The sequence below is a fragment of the Petaurus breviceps genome, unplaced genomic scaffold (assembly GCF_028583685.1).
Source record: "Petaurus breviceps papuanus isolate PSGF00001 unplaced genomic scaffold, PetGlider_PUasm1.0 90740, whole genome shotgun sequence".
NCBI lineage: Eukaryota > Metazoa > Chordata > Mammalia > Diprotodontia > Petauridae > Petaurus > Petaurus breviceps.
The window spans coordinates 876,296-899,124 of record NW_027187330.1 but is presented as its reverse complement, the minus strand read 5'-3'; the positions used below and the strand labels follow the sequence as shown (position 1 = coordinate 899,124).

The 22,829-nt window shown below is 39.4% G+C and overlaps 1 protein-coding gene and 1 long non-coding RNA gene across 2 annotated transcripts in view; one reads left to right on the top strand and one right to left on the bottom strand.

Moving 5' to 3' along the window:
- The window catches only part of BLNK (B cell linker), a 111,302-nt gene that overhangs the window by 47,149 nt on the left and 41,324 nt on the right, over window positions 1-22,829 (top strand). The window contains exons 4-5 of the mRNA XM_069067106.1: window positions 11,032-11,072; window positions 15,844-16,000. Of these exons, the coding sequence (XP_068923207.1) occupies window positions 11,032-11,072; window positions 15,844-16,000 (198 nt within the window). The remainder of the gene's footprint in view (window positions 1-11,031; window positions 11,073-15,843; window positions 16,001-22,829) is intronic.
- Window positions 614-22,680, bottom strand: LOC138145507 (uncharacterized). The gene is made up of 3 exons (XR_011164241.1): window positions 22,095-22,680; window positions 17,369-17,434; window positions 614-1,680 (listed from the first exon to the last, which is right to left on the bottom strand). It is a non-coding gene; the product is annotated as an uncharacterized lncRNA (long non-coding RNA).

The window sequence follows — 22,829 nt, the reverse complement described above, 5'->3', positions numbered from 1 at the left end:
GGAAGGAAGGAAGGAAGGAAGGAAGGAAGGAAGGAAGGAAGGAAGGAAGGAAGGAAGGAAGGAAGGAAGGAAGGAAGAATTTATTAGATACAAGTTATATGCCAGGAACTTTGTTAAGTGCTTTACAAATATTATCTCATTCAACCTTCTTAGCATTTCGGTTAGGTTCTCATTTTACAGATGAAAAAACTGAGACAGAAGTTTAAGTGAATTGCCCTGGATCACACAGTTGTCTAAGACCAAATTTGAACTTGTCTCCTTGACTTCCAAACTCAGTGTTCTATCCACTGTGTAATCTACCTGCCAGATGTAATGAGTCAGAAAATTCAATCCTAGCTTTTTTACTTGCTGCCTTTAGGACTTTGAGCAAGTCTTTTAACCTTAATGGGCCTTCCTTTCCTTATCTGTGAAATGAGGGAGTTAAGATTCTCCGAAGTAGGTTCTGTTGCAGATGACAGCTCTATAATGGTGGGGCTTATGACTATGATGGACAGAATAGAAGAGGAGAAATGTAAAATCCAACATAATTCCTCTCTGAAAAGATACTTTGCAATAGTGCTTGTTTTGTATCTCTCTATGAACTAGCCTTTAATATAGAAAATCATAACTTCTTAAATGCAGCTGGTTCTATGAATCCTCTCACTAAAAGCAGCATGGGTGTTGAAATTATTTGAGGTTGTTTGTACATGATGACAGTAAATCATATCAAATCTTTTCCACAATCAAATTTTTTATTACTGATGGAGATAGTCAATAAACATTTTATTAAGTACCTACTTTGTGCCAGGAACTTTATTAAACACTGAAAATAGCTGTAACATGATCAGTATATCTATTTGTGAGTCAAAAACCTGGATCAGAAGTGTTGTCCAACAATCCAATCACTGTCTAGTAGTATTTCTTAACCCACCCCCCCTTAACTGACAAGTATTAGAAATGTGATCAGGGGTTCCAGATTCATTCATTCATTCATTTGTTCATTTGGTAAGCATTTATTTGGCATCAGCTATGTATCAGAGTCTGCTAGATACCAAGAAATCCTCAAATATTTGATTTAATCAGCAAAGGGAATTCATAGTACAGAAGGTGCCTCTGCCAACCCAGATCACATCTGGTCTATGACTTAGTAGATAGGCCCTAGGCAGTTGACTAAATCATAAAGGTAAAGTGACTTGTCCAGGATCACAAAGCACAGGATTTAATAAACACAAATGTTCCTGAATCCAAGCCCAAGCTATTTCTTGATTACTCTAATTAGTCAATCAACAAGTATTTAAGTACCTACTATGTGCCAGGCAGAGAGAAAGAGAAGAGAATCTTCCTTGGATATTCTGTAATATTGTCAAAATGAAGTAGCTTTTGACCAGAAAGTTGGTAGATTCCTTCCTCGAGATTCTTCCAATACTCATGAGTTTCTGATGTCCTGGAATTCTTATTTAAATCCCCTAAAATTCTCATTAATAGCTTTTAAACATCATAGCTTTTGCTGAGAAAAAGTATGTTTCCAGGCAAAAGCAATTAGTGAATACTCTCAGATAGTGTATAATTGAAGTCCTACACTTGTGTTCATTCTCCAGATTTTGGAAGACTTCAGAGAAGGGGCAGGCTGGGATGAGTCAGACCAGTTGAGAAAATCTTCATGGAAGAGATGGGACTTTGAGCCAGGTCTAGAAGAATGGGCTTTGAGAGAAAGATAAAGCATTTGTTACATACTTACTATGTGCTGGGCATTGTGCTAAGCAATACAAATACAAATATTTGGAAATACAAATACAAGCAAGCAAGACCGTCCCCTGCCCAGCTTACTCCCTAATTGGGAAAGACTCCAGATAAAGGGGAACTTGAAACGTGACTGGAGTGGAGGACACAGTGTGATGTGGAGAAAGGCAAGAAGAATCAGGGAGACCTGGTTCCAGGCAAAATAAACTAAGTCTGACAGAGTTTGGTCTGGCAGGATACACTGTGGTCCCAGGTTAGAAGGAAGGGAAGACAGGGATGATCCAGACAGGTCAGAGAATTTGGGAAAAGCTTGATCAAGGTGGGGAGAAAATGAAGTCCTTGAACCAGGTCTAGAATTAGTGAACTGGGAAGGAATACGGGAAATATTACTATCAATCATTTGATATATTTTTATCAATTATTATAAATATTATTTTAAATTATTATAAATAATAGTTTATTATAATTATTATAATAATATATATTATATAATTATTATAATATATTATATAATTATTATAATATATTATATAATTATTATAATATATTATATAATATATTATAATAATTATATATATAATTATTATTATAAATAATAGTTTAAGTATTATTGTGGATTAATATCCATACATGGAAAATGGCACAAGGGAAGGCATGGACCAAATACGAGCTTCTCTAGCTTCTAAACACCTTCATAACCTGGCCTCTACCCACCTTTCTAGCCTCAGTATAGATTCCTTGCCTTCCCACATACTACAGTCCATTCAACCTGGCCTTCTCCCTGCTCTCCCTCTGCAGTACCCCATCTACTGCTTTGAAGACTTTGCATTGGCCATTCCCTATGGCCAGAAGACACTCCTTACTTTACCTCTGCCTTTTAGAATGCCTCGTTTTCTTTGAAATTCTGTTCAAGTTTCACCTTCCACTGGAATTCTTTCCTGATCCACCCAGCTTCAATTTTATTTATTTTTCATACATTTGAATGTTCGTGTTTCTCCTCACCCCTGTCAGATTACAAGATCCCCAAGGACCAGGAGAGTTTCATTCTTCTGTTTCATGCCCACTCAAGTGCATGACATATAGTAGGTGCTTTCTAAAAGTTTGCTGATTGATGGAGATGATAAAAGGCATGGTTGGATTATGGGGAGATTTGTTATGTTGTATTTGTTTTATATCATACTGTTGTGTTACATGACAATATTGATTGCATTGTGGTACAGTGGGGAGGTAAGCCTAGTTGGAGGATGGATTCTCTTTGTTAGGAAGCCATCTCTTGTCTAAAACAGCCCTTAGATCCTAGTTGCATTCTCCCTTTAGCCAAGTGTCACCATTACCCTCTTCCTGGCTGCACAGCTGTGAGTAAGTCCCTAGCACAGATGAGGCAGAAAGAAGTGTGCTTTGTGCACCAGATATATGGCAAGTGGGGAAGAGGGGATGGGGATGGTCCAGGAGGCAATACTGTGATTTCAAGGAAAAAAATTCTAAGACTGAATTGTTGATTGTTGCTCATAGAGAAGTTGTGGGGAGTCATGTTATTAGTAGAATAATCAATGTTTTGATCGTCTATAGTAGAAAATATGTACCTAAATCTGATAGAATGGAAACTCCTTGAGTATATCTGTGTTTTCTGTGTATCTGTCTTTATCCACGGCTGAAGCAGCAGGTGCTTAATAATTGCTCGTTTATTGATATTGAGTTGCAGTTTGAAAGACAAGACCTGGTTGGTGTGAGATTGATAGGGTGTGTTTCTGAGCATGATGGGGTCCCTTACCTGTAAGGCCCAGAGTTCCCTGTACATGGGGAGGGGAAGCAGGGATAGAGTACTGTATTATAATAATGGCCACTACAGACTTGTAAAAAGAGGGGGTGATATGGTATATTAAGGCATACCAAGAACCTTTCCTCACAATAACTCCATGTAGAACATTATTCCCATTTCATAGATATGGAAAATGAGGCTTAGAAAGGATAAAAACAAGACATTTCCAGGATTTGTAGGCCCTAAAGTGAATAATGAGCTATCCCCCCATTGCTCAGCAATGTTAGAGCCCATGGGAAGAAAAGGACAAACTTATTTCTCACTTGTACACAACTTGCACACACTACCCATGATATCTCCCCACAAGGACAGATCAAAACAGGACCACCATGAGCCCTCTAGTTTTTCCATTCAGAGAAGGTCCTGGCAAATGGTGATGAGGAAGCAAAGTCTTCAAGTACCCTATGATCCCATTGCTATAACCCTCTCATCCTCCAAAGAAAGTTAAAGCTGCAACATTATCAGGAGGGAATAATCATAGACATCCTTGACCTGTGCTTTGGGAAAACAAAACAAAGAAATAAAAGAAACAAACCAAAAAGCAGGTTTATGACCTAAACAGATTCAATTGATCAAAAATTGGATCTCTCTGATGTCCCAGCTTTTCAAGAAATGTGTAAGGTAAAGGAGTAAAATCTGTTTCTCTGTTGACCCAGAAAACTCTTTTGTCACCCCTGCAAGCTCCCAAAGGCCACTAATGTGGGTTCTTCAAGAATTGAAGAAATCTTCCCCTTTGGCTTCACTAGAATCATAGGGATTTATTTCCATATTTTCTAATCTGCCAAAAAGTGGTTATGATTCACACCAAACCCAAATCCCAGATGCACAAAGCTGTTCTTGACCACCGAGGCCATCAATAGGACCAGAGGTTGGGGAGCCCAGCAACAGCAAGTCCTTATGAGCCTTGGAGACTCTTGCCTGCTGGGAACTCAAGCTCCAGAAGCCAGTCCAAGTGGTGATCTTAGAGACCACAACAAACCATTTGCTTCCTGTGAGCCTTAAAACCTTTTCTGAACCTCAGGAGCATAACTACTTTCCCAAGCTCTTTAAATACCACTTCTGTTTTGCTTAACCTCAGAAATTTGCTGAGGTGGCCAACCTTTGGACAGGATTAAAACGTTGATGCTTTGGCCAAGGAAGGAAAAACTATCACAATTCACAGAATTCTAGGTTTGGAAGGGTCTTCTTCTCCAAGTGGTACCTAAACGGGAATTGCTTCCACCATCTTCTTTCAAGTAGCCATGCAGCCTCTGCCTAAAAAATCTCTAGGGATATAGAATTCTTTACTTTCTAAAGCAGTGAATTTCACTTCTGGACAGCTATAATTGCTTGATTTTTTTTTATTACATCAAGCTAAAATCTGTTTCTGGCGCTTCTATCCATTGTCTCTAGTTCTGCCCCCCAGAGCCAATAAGAACAAGTGTGACCCTTCTTCCATGTGAAAGCCATTCATTGAAATATGTAGAGGACCATATTCTTTTGTAGCTGGAAGATATCTTAGAAGTCACCCAACACTCCTTCCATTCCATAAATGAGAGAAGTGAGACCCAAGGAAGAAAGGGGGTTTGGGGAGGGGAGGACAAAACCAGGAGGGAAGGAGGTAGGAGTAAGGAAAAGAAAGAAACAGTTACAAAAGGTGAAATGATTTGTCCAAGTACATACATAAAACAAGAAGATGGGTGAAGACTCAAAACACATGTACTCTGATTTCAAGTCAAATGCTCTATTTTTACACCAGATGTGCTGTGTGTGTGTGTATGTGTGTGTGTGTGTGTGTGTGTGTGTGTGTGTGTGTGTGATGGAACCCTTTGGTAGTCTGGTGAAGAATGAAGCACATAGGCCCTTCTCTCAGAATGTTTTCAGATGCATAAAATAACATGAATAGGATTCTATGAAAATCAATTATATTAAAATACAGTCATCAAAATATTTTTTTAGGTTTACAGGTCCCAGGTGACAAACTCTGTCCTACACCAAAATGACTTGAAGCCATTATCATGAAGCCTTATCATGCTGCCCCTCCCCCAGTTATTTTCTTCTCCAGGCTAAATACCCTACTTCCTTCAACCAATACATATATAGAATGGTTTCTAGTCCTGTCACCATCAGAGTGCCCTTCCTTTGGAAATTGTCCAGTTTGCTAATGTCCTTCCTAAATTAATGGTGCCCAGAATTGATTACAATGTTCCAGATGTCATTGAGCCATGGAAGAATACAATTTCATGATCACCTCATATTCCGGATAGTAATACTTCCAGTGGACCCTAAACAAGCTACTATGTCCTAGGCAGTGAGTAGAGAAGGGATAAGATGGAAAGGAGGAAAGTGGCAGCAAGTAGGGGTGAGGTGGGAATCTTATCCCTAAAGATAGTTTAGTATCTACTGTAGTCTTGTCCTGGACCTTCCTAGTGTTACAGGACCCCTACCACCACCATCACCATCTCTGGGAAATTTAGTAATGCGATTTCCGTTACCTTCACTTAATTTCCTGGGAAATTGTATCAGCAATGCCATATTCACAATGCCTATGGAAATTACAGATATGCTGATATAATTATCCATCACAAAATACATCATGCTTGCCATATGGGGGAATAAGCTAGAAAATTTATTAAGATACCAAAAGACTGAGTCCCAAAACCAGAAAGTGAAAGCCATCAGAGTAGTTATGACATTGGCACAGGTGGATAAAGTAGAAAGCACCCACATTCTCAAGCCTTTAAAACAGAACAGGCTACCTCAGGCAAAGGTCCTCCTCTCCCCACTCACAGCAACCACCCAGCATCCCGGAAGCACACTCCCAGCAGCTCCGGCCCCTGCCAGTCCTCAGCAGGAGTCCTTAGCAGAAATTCTGGCTGACTCAAAAAGGGGCTTTGCGCTGCCGCTGCCTCTGCTGCTGCTGCTGCCGTCACCGCCACCACCAACTCTAGCTTGGCTTCCGCTTCCTCTTGCTCTGCCCCTTCCTGCTACATCAGCAAGTCCAATGGGGCATGGAAGATCTTTAAATCCCATAACCCTTACAGAAATAAAGAAGTAAAATGAGAAGTCTGGATTTGACGACCTCTAAGGTCCCTTTCAGTTTCAAATCTGTGAGCCTGTGGTCTTTGGTCCTTTTCTTTCTTTCATCTTTTCTGTCTGGTCTGTCACTAAATCTCGTTAATTCATCAAAGCAACTCTTGGATTTTCCTTCTCACAGTTACCATGTCCCCATCAGGTCCATGCTCTCATCACCTTATTTCCATATTATTACAGGAGCTGTCTATTTGCCCTCCCTTCTAGGTTCTCTCCTCTCCATCCTCTATACCATTGCTAGTCTAATCTTCTAGACATGTCACTTTCATCATGTTCTGCTCAGTACGCACCAATGACCCTCTTTTGCCTGTTATAATGAATCCAAAGGCAATTCCTCAAGACCCTCACAATTTGGCCTCATTCATGTACTGAATCTTTTATCTTAATACTCTCCAAAGCCAATCATTCATATAAGGAGATCTCTTTAATGCCCCCTCCCCAACCCCTACCATTCCCAGTATATTTGCTGATTGTTCCTACTCCTTGGGCTCTCTCCTCCTCATCATCTAGCTAAATCTTTTCTCTTTTTTTGACATAGAAATAAAACCATTGTACCAAGAGTTGGGAGGCCTGGGTTCAAGTGCTAAATCTATCATTTCTTAACCAGGTGACCTTAGATAAGTCACTTAACTTGAATCTTAGTTTCCTGATTGATAAAATGAGGAAGTTGAATTAGATTGGTTTTAAAGGTCTGATTGGCACTCTATGATTTTCAGTAAAAATTAGTAAGTGATATTTATTTAGGTCAATAAATATTAAGCTCCTCCAATTTGCCATGCACTATGCTAAGTGCTGGGGATTATGAAGAAAGGTAAAGGAGAGTCCTTGCTCTCAAGGAGTTCTGTCTATTGGGGGAGACAATATACAAACATTGATGTACAAGTCTGTACTAGATATAGACAAGATATAGCAGAGATAATCAGTAGAGGGAACCATTAAAATTGAGGGAGGTCCGGAAAAGTTTCCTGTAGAAGGTCTGATTTTCCAGCTGGCACTCAAAGGAAGCCAGAGAAGCCAAGAGGCATGAATGAAGAGGGAAGATTCCAGGCATGGGGGATAACCGGTGAAAATGCCCACAAGTGGGAGATGGAGCATCTTGTGTGAGGAAAACCAAGGAGGTCAATACCACTGAGTCTTGGAGTATGGGGCAGTGAGAGGAATGGAGAGCAGTGTAAAATGTAAGAAGACTGGAAATAGAGCAGGTTATGAATGACTTTGAACACCAAACAGACAATTTTATACTTGATCCTAGAAGTTATAGAGTCACTTTTTATGAGGGTGGAGGAGTGGCAGCTAGGTGGTGCAGTAGACAGAGTATCAGAAAGAGTCATTTACCTGAGTTCAAATCTGGTCTCAGACACTTAATAGCTGGGTGACCCTGGGCAAGTCACTTAACCCGTTTGCCTCAGTTTCCTCATCTGTAAAATGTGCTAGAGAAAGAAATGGCAAACCACTCCAGTACCTTTGCCATGAAAACCCCAAACAGGGTCACAAAGAGTCAGACACAACTGAACATGAACATGCATGACATGGTCAGACCTATGCTTTAGAAAGGTCACTTTGGCAGCTGAGAAGAGAATGGACTGGTGTAAAGAGAGACTTGTGGCAAGAGGTAGCATTCATTCTAAGCTCCAGATCTGAGTCCCACTTATCTCCTTTTGGAAACTTCCCCTGAGTGCTCCAGGCTACATTGATTTCTCTTCTTAAACCTTTTAGTCTACTCTACATCATTAAACACTTAATTGTATGCTGTCTTGAATCACTCTATTTATGTCTCACATTTTTAGTCCAAGTTCCCCAACTATATTTTGAGCTCCTAGAAGGCACAGAACAGACCCCATCTTGTGTTTCTCTTATACTCTACCTCCTCCATAGGGGGCCTCACCCAGTGCTGGGTTCAGAGCAGACATTCTGCTATCAATTGACCTAAGTTAGGTTCCAGGTAACAGGTTAAGGAGAGGGGTTTTGTGATAACATATAATCTGGGACCAAGATAAGAAATTCAATTCTCTTCATTTTGTGGGACTTAATTCTCAAAAGGTAAATATAAAGGTAAGGCTTTTTTTTGAGCTTGTGGTACAACCAGAATGCCAACTTCCCAGCACAGCTTATACAATTACATTCACAAAATTAAACCATCCACTCCATAGAAGTCCAGGTGTGTCACAGTTTTAAATCTGTCCTCCTGCTTCCATCTTACCTTACCTCTTCCCACTCTAAGCTTGTTCAGAACAGTGATTCCCAATGTAGGAGTCTGATGATTTCGGATTCCACAGCAATTCTCCCATGAGGCCCCCACCCCTCCACTCAAGCAGCTACCACCTGGAGACCTTCTTCACCTTTGCCTGATCTATAATATAATAGCAGCCTCCAATTTGATCTCCTTGCCTCAAGTTTCTCCTTACTCTGATTCATCTATGATGCAGCTATTATAATCAGACCATATAGTCTGCATTTGGCATAAGACCTCCTCCACGGCACCAGTGAACACTTTTGGAGAGCTGATGTCTATCTATTTGATGCCTCACTCAACAAAGATAGAAAATTTTGAAAGAGTAAAATTATCTCTGAAGTCATATCTATCAAGGCATCTTGTGTAATTTCTCTACTGTTACTCTTGTCTACTGACCAGAGCTGTAGGAAGTCATACAACTGGGCTGAGTCCATTACAAACTTGTTATTTAATCTGAACTGAATCCTCATTGTAGAAAGACAATCTTTTCATTCCTCCTAAACTGATTCTCCTAGGAGTTGTCCCAAATCTTCTCTTTCCCTTTGGAAATTCCCCACTCCATCCTCTCGGCTCTCAGTAGAAGATAGTACCACATATTTAATTGAGAAAATAGGAGGATTTTGCCATGAGCTCCCTCTTTATCCCATTTCTATATCTCATTACCTCTTGATATCCTTCATTCTCTGGTCTCTAATAACAAAGTAGCCCTTTCCAAAGCCAACTCCTCTATAGTTTCTCTGGCTTTCATCCTTTCCCACCTTTTCCTGAAGATTTCACTCACTAACCTGTTCTTTCTTTAATTTCTTCCTGGCTACTAATTCCCTCCTTAATGCCTACAAACCCTCCCAGGTCTTTGCCCATTCTGTTTTAAGAAAAACACAAAAAACAAATTCACTTGACAAATAATTTCTTCCATTCTCCGTCAAATTCCTAGAAAATACTATCTATTCTTGTTTTCTCCCCTTCTCTTCTCATTCATGCCACCACCCTTAGTAATCTGTTTTTTATCTTATCACTTGACTAACTTCCCTCCCCAAAGTTACCAAATGATTTAATTGCCAGATCTACTAGCCTTTTTTTCATCCCCATCTCATTGACTTCTCTGCAGCATTTGACCATGCTCTCTTCTCCGTGTTTTGTTTCTTGTGACACTGCTCTTTCTTGGTTCCCCTCTTACCTTCCTGACCACTCCTTCACAGTTTTCTTTGCTGTAGCATTATCTATATTATTCTCCCTAATTGTAGATGTATACCTAGACCTAGAACCTATCCAACCCCTGTTATCTTCTTTCTTAAGCACTGGAAATATAAACATAAACAAAAAGAAAGACAGTCCAGTAAAAAAGGAGGAGAAGGGAAGAGAAGAAAGCACTTAGGACTAGTACATGATGGAGAAAGCTAGCCAGAGGAGTATAGCTTAATGAGAACTGAAGAGATGGCTGATCTGTGTATTCCCCTTTAAGCCCTCCTTAAATAGAGATTCTAGCAGGAGCCCTCCAGCCTCCAATCAGAGAGAGAGTTTTCAGGGAAAGAGGGTGCTTCTGAGCTATGAGTTCCAAGGTTAAAGTGATCTTCTAACAAGAAATGTTTCTGGGGCATGATAGAGAAATCTAGCCAAAGGCATGCACCCTGGTGGAAAATGAAGAAATGACTAGCCCAAGTACCCTCCTTAAATAAAAGTTATAGGAAGAGTCCTCCACCCTCCAGTCAGAGGGTGATGCCCCAGGAGTACAGGCTGGATGCCATACCTGGAATGCCTTCTCTCCTTAGATCCTTAGTTACCTTCCACATTATTCTCAGGTGTCCCCTCTTAAGAGAAACCTTTCTTGACCTCTACATCTAGTTGTCAGAGTTCTCTTCTATCTCAGATTATTTTGTATTTATGTACATGTTTATATATTATGTCCACTTGTAGAATGTAAGCTTCTTGAGGGCAGGTTTTTTGTCTTTGTATACTCGGTGCCTAGCACAGTTCCTTGCACAAATCACTTGATTAATAATGCTGATTGAATTAAATTGGGGAAAAGATTTTATTTACCAGGAAAGGTGGGCTTTACGCTATGATTTTCCTCAGTTCTATATTTAGGGGTGGAGGGCAAAGAGTCTTTTGGGCATTTGTTTTTAACTGAAATGGACTGGATGTTATGTGTACTCATGTGATCTTCTTTTCCCTCTGATGTCTACTTTAGAAAGCCCGGTTGATGAAGAGGAACAGTGGTCAGATGACTTTGTAAGTATGTCTTGCTGAAGTCAGTAGAAAGTACTCTTGTCAATTTGGCTCCTGGAGAAGACAATTATAGCCATTTCCTTCCAAATTATACATTTTGGGCCATTGAATGGGAAACGACATACCAAGTTCAGCTAATTTTCTCCTATACCATATTGCTTCTTCTGACTCTTTCAGGTAATAACTTCCTACCCATTACCTTTTTGTCAGATTTTCATGACTTATAAAGATATCTACATATCTACTCCATATGTTTGCTGTGTGTTATTATGTGTTTGGTTAAAACCAGATACATTAACTTGAAAGACTGCTTACTCAAAGCAAAAATTACTCATTAATTCAGTTTTATCACTCACAGAATTACAAAATCATACAATCTCAGAGTTGGAAGAGACCTTAGTAGTAGTCATCTGGTCCAACTAGTAGCTAAAAATATAAATAATATCCCCTAGATAATATTCTAGAGAAATGGGCCCCCACCCTGTGTTTGAAGATCCCCACTGAAGCAGGCAACCCCCTACTTCCCTGGCCAATTCTATTTTGGAATAGCTCAAATGGTTTGGAATTTTTCCTTTAGAAAGAAATGAAATCCAAATTTTCCCTTTTGCATCTCCTGTTCCATTGTTCCAAGTTCTTCCAAAATGGAACCAAACAGAAGAAGTATAAGCCCTCTTATACATGACTACCTTTTGAACACTTGAAGACAATGATTATGATCCCATGAGCTTTCATCTTTTGTATGCTAAACAGTCCCAGTTTCTTCAACTAAAACTCCTTCAGCATGGTCTTGATGCCCTTCATCATGTTAATTACCCTCTACAGTACATTCTTCAGCTCAACATACTTCCTAAAATGAGAAAACCCAGAACTGACCCCAGTACTTCAGATATTGATCTGTACAAGTCAGAGTCAATAGGATTATCGCTTCCTTAACTCTGGAGACCAGTTATGTCTCTTACTACAATTCAAAATGAAATTAGTTCTCATGGCTGTGATTTCACATTGATAACTTATGTTGAACTTGGGTCCACTAAAACCCCCACTGAATGTTGCTTGGTCTCATGTAGGCACAGCCTTTTAGACTGGTAACTTGGTAAACCATGAAGGAAAAGATTCAGGGCTATGAGAAAGGAAGGGAGCCAGGGTAAAAAGGGATATGGTCAATGCCTATTTTGCAAATGAAACTCCTTCAGTGCATGTTGATAGGCAATGTGCTAAGTACTCAAGCTATGAATGCAAGCAAACCAGGCAGTTCTTGACCTCAAGAAACTTATATTCTAACTGGGAGAGGAGGGGAAATGACACATTTATGTGTATGGGGTTGGGAGAGTATTTTTAAGATGACCTATAAGGTTTATGTTTCCATAAAAATCTGCCACTTAAAAGCCATGGCACCCTAGGCAAGTCACTTCAATTTTCTCAACAGCAAAATGATAACTTAGATGATCTCTAGGGTCCCAGTTATAATATTCTCTGGTGCTATAGACTTAGACTCAAGAACAAATTGATTAGAAAGAAAAGGTGACAAAGAAACCAAGTTAACTAAACTCAGCTCTCTCTATCTAAGTTAAAGGCAGAGCCATAAACCATGAAAATTAGGGGAACAGCTTGGACCAGTGGAAAGAGTGCTGGATTTGGCATCAGAAGACCTGAGTTCAAATCCCGTCTCTGCCATTCACTACTTATAGGACCCTGGGCAAGTCATTTAACTTCCCCTATGATGAAATGGTTGAACTTGATCTCTGAGGTCCCTTCTAGCTCAAAACAGATGAGCAATATGATTTAGGATCCTAATCCCTACCTCTAAAGATAATTATAAAAAAAACCAGTAAAGAAGATTAGAATCAGAAATGAACTTCAGAAGCCTATTTCTAAGGCTTTTTCTTCTATTTCCTACATAATTCAAGGAATTATGCTTGGCCTGGGTGATATAAAAACAAAATGAAAAACAGTCCCTGTCCTCAAGGGATCCTCTACTGGGGATTAAAAACAAATTAATTAGGTGTATCCATGATCATTTTGAAAAGAGAGAGAGCTAGAGTGATCCCCAAAGGGAGCAGCACATGAACTGATCCTTGAAGGAAGTTAGTGATTTTAAAGGCAAGGATGAGGAAAGAGTGAATTCCAGACCTGGGGAAGAGCAAAGCCATGAAGGTGGGAAATGAAATGCCAAGTTTAGAGCAAGAAGAAAAAACAGGTCAGGCTCCAGAGTGTGTGAAAAAGAAGAAAATGATAGATCTGAAAGGTTGCCTTATGTTGTATCCCAAAGGTAATAGGTTCTTGAGAACCATTCAGCACAGTCAGATTTATGCTCTAAGAAGGTTATTTTGACAACTATATATGGTGGATGGTTTGGAGAATGGGTCAGTCAAGAAGCTGAGGATCCAATTGAATCACTATTGTCTCAAGTCCATACAAAATTAGGATTGATTAGGTGAAGGAACTAATGATGTTCAATCTAAAAATGAAGAAGCTAGGAGAAGGGAGAAGTAAGGAAGAAGATGATAATTACCTTCGAGTTTTGAAAGAAGAATTAGGCTTTTCCAGTTTAGCTCCAGGGTCACAAATAGAAGCAATATAGAGAATTGACAAAGAAGCCAACTTGAGCTTGATGCCAGGAAAAGCTTCCTAATAGTTAGGGCTGGCCAAAAGTGGAACAGGATGTCTTAGGAGTTGGTTGGCTTCCCCAAGGAATGGAAGTGTTCCCCTCCAAGCAAAGACTGGAAAGTCAATTTGAGTATAGAGTTGTGTGGTGTAGTGGAAATTCCTTGGTTTGTACGCTGAGGTCACTTCCAACTTGAAAATTCTGTGCTTTTCTGAGAGCCTGAATTGACTCTTTTTGCCTTAGGCAGATTCAGCTTAAGAAAATATGTGTCCAGTTTTAATCAAGTACACATTAATATACGTAATACACTTTTATATAGTGTACATAGAGCTACATATTTCTTTGGCATGTCTGACCCACTAACAATGGGTATCCTCTAAAGTTCTGTCCTGGGCCTTCTCTCTGTCTACTCTCTTAGGTGATCTTATAAGTTTTCATGAGTTTAGTCACTATTCCTACACATATGAATCCCAGTCCTAATATCTTTTCTGATCTCCAGTCTAACCTAACTGCTTACTGTAATTTCTAACTGGGTACATTTTAGGGATCTCAAATGCAACTTGTGTGAACCAATATTCATTACATTCCACCAAAAAAAGAATCCAGGAAAGGAGGCTGAAAAAGAGATATTATATAGGTTGGGAGTGAACCAGAAGGGAGTGGTTTATCAGTAGAGAGTGTTCAAGATATAAAATGCTTCCAAGAGGCCAAAAAGGATAAAGACCAAGGAAGAGCCATGGGATTCCACAATTAAAATATGACTTGCAAAATAGTCTTTGCTAAATGGGGGAGGGGTTGGAAGCCAGATTATAAGGGGTGGAGAAATCAGTGGGAGGGGAGAAAGGGGAACCAATGGAAACCAACCCGAGAAATGTGAAAAAGTCTTTTCCTAAGGTCACAGAAGAAATTAGTGGCAAAATCAGGGCTAGAGCCTAAGTCTCTTGTCTCCCAATACAGTACTTCTTATGCCATCTTGGGCTGCTCCAAGGAAAGAAAAGTTGAAATAGTGACCAGAAAATTCCATTTCCCTGAAAGATTTGGGAGGGAATTTGTTGAGGGAATTAGAGAAGTTGAAAAGACAAAACCTTTAAATTTCTTCTTTTGTGTCTCTAAAATGAGGCAGCAAGAGATTGTTGCTTATAGTCATATGACCTAGTAGACGTCACCTAAATTACTTTCACTCCCTACTTCCACAAGGTGGTTGTTAGGGAAGTGCCTGATAAATCTCAGAGTACTACATAAATGAGAGTTAATATTATTATTACTAATTATAATAATAATGAAATGTGACCAGTTACAGAGCAAATCCCAATTGTAAGACTCAGGGTGCCAGGATGGCTAGGTGGTACAGTGAATAGAGCACCAGTCCTGGAGTCAGGAGGACCTGAGTTCAAATTTGACCTCACACTTAACACTTACTAGCAGTGTGACCTTGGGCAAGTCATTTAACCCCAATTGCCCTGCCTTCCTCCCTGAAAAAAGCAAAAAAAAAAAAAAAGGATCAGGGGTGGGAAACCCTCTAGGTCCTCAAGTGTGTCCCAGGGCTACATGTGGGCTCGAGGCGACAGGTTCCCCACCCCTGATTTAAAGTCTAACTAAAATAAGGGACTAAATGGTTAAGTAACAATTATAAAAAGTGAATGTGGGTCATTAAAAACCATAAAGACTCCTTGACAATTATGCTGGAATGCAATAGTTGTTCATTTTATAGTCAGCATTTGGGAAGGGACCTCAGCAGCTATCTAATCAGATTCATGCTTGAAAGGAGTCCCCGCTATCACACACCTGACAAGGTGAGGAGAAGTCATCCTGTCTCCATCTGAAGGCTTCTGAGGAAAGGGGACCCAACACCTCTCTAGGCAACTCTTTCTGCTTCAGAACGGTTCTCATTGCTAAGCAGTTTTTTTCTTGACACTGAAGTTATATTCTATATCTTATTCTGAAGATCATCACTAAATATTTCTCTGAAAAATCCTCTTATTTTGTGAATGTGTGATTTTTAGAAATTTGTTCATGGAAATAGCATTCTTTTTTTTTTTTTTTGAGACTACATCTCCCAATTTCCAAACATGCATCAGTGGGGATCAAGACAAAGAACAGATTCGTTTTATGGCTAACGTTTTCATGATCACAGCTTTTCCACTGAATGAAATCCACCTGTGTTTCTAGGACAGTGATTATGAAAATCCAGATGAACCCTCTGATTCAGAGACCTATGTGGTACCCGGGGAAGAAATTACAGATGACAGCTATGAACCTCCTCCTACAGAAAAAGAAAAAAGAAAACTCCCCCCTCCACTTCCATTTTCCAAGGGAGAATATGCCGGTAAGACTAACAGTCATCTGTCTAATCCATGCTAAGGGATATAAATATAAATATATGTGTAAAGTAGGGACTAAATTTATCCTTGGCCTTTGTGGAGACTGCTCCACAACTAGTAAAGACCTAGTAGAGACTTCTTAGCAGGGTGTTTTGGGCGAACCATTTAACCACTAAGAGCCTTGACTTCTCCATCTATAAAATGAGAATAATATTTGTAATGTTGTAAAAGTGCTTTGTAAACCTTAAAGTTCTTTAGAAATATAAACTATCATTTTCTCCAAATAAAATCAATCCATAAACCTTTAAAATAAACTCTTCCTGTGTACCAGGCACTATGATAAATGCTAGAGATTTAAAGGAAAGGAAAAAAATAGTTGCTTCCTGTAAGAATTTACATTATAATTGGGGAGACAACACATACTAAAAGATACCTAGTAAAGGAAAGGTAGCTTTAGAGGGCTGAAAGTATTAGTAACTGGGGACAGGAGGAAGGAACAGGAAAGGTCTCCTTTAGGAGGTGGCTTGTCAACTGAATATTAAAGGAAGTGATATCTTCCTAAAAGGCCTCAGAGGTTGGGAGGCAGAGCACATAAGGTCTGTGGGGGACAGGCAGAGCAAAAGATCGAGATGGCAGATTGAGCATCCTGTGAGAGGAACAGCATAGAAGGTGTACAGGTGAGTCATGTGTAAGAAGTTTGGAAAATAGGAAGGGGCCAAGTTGTGAAGAATTTTAAATGCTCGACAGATGAGTTTATAGACATAATAGAGAACCACTGGCAGATGGTGGGGGACAGGAAGTGCGGTGGTGATGACATGGTTGGACATTGTTGTTGTTCAGCCATTTTTAGTTGTATCCAACTCTTTGTGATCCTATCTGGGGTTTTCTTGGCAAAGATACTAAAGTGGTTTGCCATTTCCTTCTCTCATCCATTTTACAGATGAGGAAATTGCAGTAAACTGGGTTAAGTGACTTGGCTGGGGTCCAAGTAAGTGTCTGAGATCATATTTGAATTCAGGAAGATGAATCCTAGAAGACTTATCTTCCTGAGCTCTAGAATGGTCAGATGCACTCTTTAGTAAAATCACTTTGGTAAATGTGTTAGAGGTTGGATTGGAATGGGAAGAAAAGTGAGGCAGGGGGTCTAATTAGAAAAATATGATAGTAGTCCAGGTGAGAGTTAATGAGGGATTGTTGAATTAGGGTGATGGCTGTGTGGGTGGAGAGAGCAGAATATATACAAGAGATTTGTGGAGAATTTATGTTTTTTAATTAACAGCGAATTTATCTCACTCAATGTTATTTTAAGGCAAACTAATTCATTCTCTCTATAAATGACTCCTCTTAGAACCCTAGACCAAAAATGTACATACCTTTTGGCCCAGCAATACCACTTCTAGAGCTGTATCCCAAAGAGATCATACAAGTAGAAGGAGGACCTGTATATACAAAAATATTTGTAGCAGTTCTTTTTGTGGTGTCAAAGAATTGGAAATCAAGGGGATATCCTTCAATTGGGGAATGGCTAAACAAGTTGTAGCATATGAATGTAATGGAATACTACTGTGCCATAAGAAATGAGGAGCAGATGGACTTCATAATAACCTGGAGAGACTTACATAAACTGATGCTGAGTGAGGAAAGCAGAACCAGGAGAACTTTGTACACAATTACAGACACATCATATCTCTGACAACTGACTTTGATGGACTGGGCTCCTCTCAGTAATGCAAGGTTTTAAGACAACTCCAAAGGACTCATGATGGAAAAGGTTATCCACATCTAGAGAAAGAACTACAGAGTCTGAATGCAGATTGAAGCAAACTTCTTGCTATTTCTCTTTTGTGTTTGGTTTGGTTTTGTCCCTTCTTTCTCATTGTTTACTCCATTGGTTATAATCCTTCTTTACAACTTGACTGGGGGGTGGAGTCAAGATGGCAGAGTAGAAATAGGACTTCAGCAGGGATCTGGCTTCTACCTCCTCCAATTCATGTAAAAGGTGACTCTGAACAAACTTGGTAGCTACAGAACCCACAAAATGACACAGAGAAGCTAACCTCCTGCTGAGGACATCCCAGCAGGCCGGCAGGAATCAGCCAGCACAGTGCTCTGGGAGCTGAGCCCAGCCCTGCTCGAGCCGGAGGTCTTAGCCCCAGGGTGTCCACAGCCAGCTGCTGGCTGGAGGGACTTCAGATCACCAGCAGCTGTGGCGGTTTTCAGAATTATCAACCCATAGATGCTAAGGACAAAGTGAGAGGTCAGTGAAGTATGGACTTTGGGATCTGGTAGTTTGGGAGTGTAGTCAGCCTTTATCCCCTGGAGTGAGAAGCCACTGAGGTGCTGCGGCCATGCAGCTGCTGCCACATGGCAGCTTTAGCTCCTGGCCTGCAGATTGTAGGGGGACCAAGTGACCAGTCTGAGGGGTAATCGCTCTTGCTTTATCTTGCTTGGATCTGGATCACTGTCTAGGGTGGAGGTCCTGGGGTGTGTGACCAGGTGCCAGAGTTTGTGGAGGCTTCAGAGAGGGCACCCAACTAATACCTTCAGCAGCTGAGAAAACCCCAGTGATTGGGGCAAAAAGCCCAAAAGTCAAGTAATTGAGTGGTAACATGAACAAACAAGGGAAGCAAAGCAAGCAGAGCAACCCAACTTTGCATTCCTATTTTAGGGACAAAGAGGATCAAAGCATGGAACAGGAGGAAGACATGGAAGTCAGAATTCCTGCACCAAAAGCTTCCAAGAAAAATATGAACTGGTTATAGGCCATAGAGGAGCTTAAGAAGGATTTTGAAAACCAAATGAGAGAGGAAAAATTGGGAAGAGAAATGAGAATGCTGCAAGAAAATTATGAAATGAGAGTCAACAGCCTGACTGAAGAAAATAATACCTTAAAAAATAGACTAACTCAAATGGCAAAAGAGGCTCAAAAAGGCAATAAGGAGAAGAATGCCTTAAAAAGCCAAATTTGCCAGATGGAAAAAGAATCTCAAAAGCTCACTGAAGAGAAACATTCCTTCAGAATTAGATTGGAGCAAATGGAAGCTTTATGAGAAAACAACTTGACTAATGTTTAATGTGAAAGTATTTGTAGAACCTATATCAGATTGCATGCTGCCATGGTGGGGGTGAGGGGTGGGGTGTTGAGGAGAGGGGGGGAGAGAAAATGTGGAACTTAAAGGATTGTGGAATTGAATGATGAAAACTAAAAGTAAAGTTTTAGTAAGTTTTTTTAAATAAAAAAAAGAACCCTAGACCAGAAAATACCTTGCAAGCAGGGTTTTGAGTCAAAGGGTCCTTAGAGATCATGTAGTGTAACCCCTTTATTTTACAGATAGGGACACCAAAGCCCAAAGAGGTGATTTGACATAAATAGCAGAACAGGGATTCAAACCTAGCTAGATACTCTTAATAAAACATACAGATCTCTCTCTACTGTATCATACCTCTAGGACATTCTCCTCTTATTTCTAATAATAATAATAATACCCAGCATTTGTTTTTTTAAAAATTTGCCAAGCACTATACATGTTCTCTTATCTCCTTTGGTATTTCTTCTGAGAAACCTTTTTCTCTTTGAATCTCTCTAACAACTGGTTCTAAATGAACATTCTCTTCCCATATTTCCCTTTATTAGTTTGTGTAGCTTGAGGCAAAGATCTGAGGATCAGAATTAGTTTGTAGCCCAGACATGCCTTATTCTGTGAGGGGAAAATGGCATGGTAGTAACTTTAAAACTATTAACTGGTTTATAGGGGCGGCCAGGTGGCTCAGCAAGTAAGAGCACCAGCTCCAGTGTCGGGATCACCCAGGCTCAGATACTTAGCACCACACCCAGAAATAACTGGCCATGTAACCTTGAGCAAGTTACTTAACCCCAATTGCTTTAAAAAATAAAAAAATTAAAACTGGTTTATGGCTTGGACATTTTGTTTAAAGACAAAATGTTTAAAAGATATTTAAAAAACTGGTTTAGAAAAGTGTCCAAAAGTTGGAGTAAAGAAATACATTGGGATGGGGGAAGGGAATGTAAATAAACAGTTTTTAAGTACTTGAAAGGCTGGAAGGTAGGAGAGAGATTAAATTTGTCACAGTTAGCTCCAAAGGATAGAATTTGTAGCATTGGGTGAAAGTTACTAAGAGGCATATGTAGACTTGATATGAGAAAAAAACTTCCTAACATTAAGAGCTATCCCCAAATGGAATGGGCTGACTTGGAAAATAGTGCATTCTACCTCTAGGGACTTCTTCAAACAAAACCTAAATAATGGACCACTTGTATATTATAGAGGGGATTCAGGTATGGATTGGACTAGATGGACTCAGGCATCTTTCTCACTTTGAAATCCTGTGACTATGACCTTTACTGATCCATGATTGATTACTTCTAATATGATAGTTGACCTGACTATTTAGTTATTCTAGTAGGAGGATATTGGAAGTGGAGAAGATATGGAATCAGAGCCCAGACCTGCATCACAATCTAGGAGAGATGCAGGGGAAGTATAAAAATCCTGCTTTATTTTCTTTAGTCACTTGCCCTCATGGGGGAAGAAAACTTCATCAATAAAAACTGAGAGGAGTTGAAGTGTCATCCTCCAATATATCCAAAGAGCAGGAGCAGGAACAGCAATCTTTATCAGTCCTTCCCTTTCAGGTACATTGCTTCATTTTAAAATATCTCCCAACAACCTTATGAGATAAGCAGAGACGGTATTATCTCTATTTTACAGAGAAGGAAACAGGCTTAGGAAAACTCTGAGCCCATATAAGTAACAAAACAAGAACTAGAACCCAGGTCTTCTGACTCTCAGCTCAGTACTCTTCTGAATTTATCTAACCCCAAATTTTGTTCAAAAGTATAAGAGTTATTAGATAAAACATTTTATAATAATTATTACTGATAAGTAGTATTAATAGATGACATCTGTATAGCACCCAAAGTCTTTCTATTTCTTTTTTTACATGTAGACAAAAATTTTTAACATTCATTTTTTTTAATTTTAAGTTCCAAATTCTCTCCCTCCCTTCCCTCCATTTGCTTGAGAAGGCAAGCAATTTGACATAGATTACACATGTACAGTTATGCAAAACATTTTCATATCATCCTTGTTGCCCCCCCCAAAAAAACACTGATAAAAAATAATAAAGAAAGTTTAAAAAGTATGCTTCAATCTGCATTCAGAATTCTTCTGTTCCCTTTCTGAAGGTATATAGCTTTCCTAAATCCTTCAGGGTCGTCTTGGATTATTTTATCCCTGAGAATAACTAAATTTTTAACAGTTTATCATCCTTACAATATTGCTGTAACTGTGACAACAGTTTATCATCCTTACAATATTGCTGTAACTGTGAGCAAATGTTCTCCTGGTTCTGCTTATTTCACTTTGTATCAGTTCATGTAAGTCTTCCCAGATTTTTCTTAGAGCACCCTGCTTCTCATTTCTTTTCTTTTTTCTTTGTTTTTCTTTTTAGAGGGGGGAAGGTAGGACAATTGGGGTTAAGTAACTTGCACAAGGTCACATGGCTAGTTTTGTGTTAAGTGACAGAGGCTGGATTTGAACTCAGGTCCTCCTGACTCCAGGGCAGGTGCTCTATTCACTGTGCCACCTAGCCTCCCCGCTTGTCATTTCTTATAGTACAATAGTATCCCACCACAATCACGTGCCACAACTTTTCAGCCATTCCAACCCTAAGTTTTTCAAAGCAATTCACATATATAATCTCATTTGAGACCCACAACAAATACAGTGAAGTAAGTGCTATTGTTATACCCATTTTACAGATAAGGAAATTGTGGAATTTTAAGTGACTTGCTAATGATTATATTGCTGGGAAATGCCACAGGTAAAATTCAAACTTAAGCACTCATACTTCAATTCCAGTATTCTTTTTCATTTAAGAGGAAACCTTTTCCCTCCCCCAAACCCAAAAGAAAAACAAAGAAACTACTGGTATTTGCCATATAAGTAACTAGAAAAATCAGCAGACCTAGGCACTTTGAAATATTGCCAAAGAAAACTGTAAATGAAACTAGAATAACACAGATATTTAGTGTACAATATAAACCAAAGACCCAGATCCCAATGAGTTAAGACTTACAAATTGCACATTAGCTTTTCTTCTATTATCCCTTTGCTCCAAAGGGGGATTTTTCTCTGTAAGTTTAGTTGAAATGAAAGTTAAATGTTAGTATCTCTTGACAAGGAAATACAAGATTGCACAACCTTATTAATCACTGGTTGCATAATACAAACATGCCTGTGTGTTCTCAAATACCCATCTGAAGAAGCAGAGAGCAAACAGGGATAATAGAACCACACAGGTCCAGGAAGGTTGCCCTCCAGTGGTGACCAAGTACACCAGGACTTTTGTTTAAAGTGATAGCTTAAAAAAAAAAAAGGAGTAGGCCATCTCCATTATAATCAGTTCTCAGTTATTCCCAGATGACCCATATTTCATAGGATGTTAGAGTAGAAGGAACCTCTGAAATCATTGTCTATAATATCTTTGGGTTTTACATGTGGAGAAACAGAGGCCCAGGGAAGCTCAAGTGATTTACTTTAACAAGTTAGGTCCAGAGGCAGGATTTGCTGAATCCTTGTGCAGTGTTCTTCCTATTATACCATACATATATACATATATATACACATACATACATACATACATACATATACCATACCCCTCCCATGTATGGAAAATAATTTGTCAGAAATCTTGCTTTTTTTGTTGTAATATTCATTTATTCTGCTTTGTTGAGATACTGAATATAACTGTTGATTTCCACTTCCATATTCAGTTGGCAGCCTAGCAAGAAAGCCTTTGAAAATGAAATAC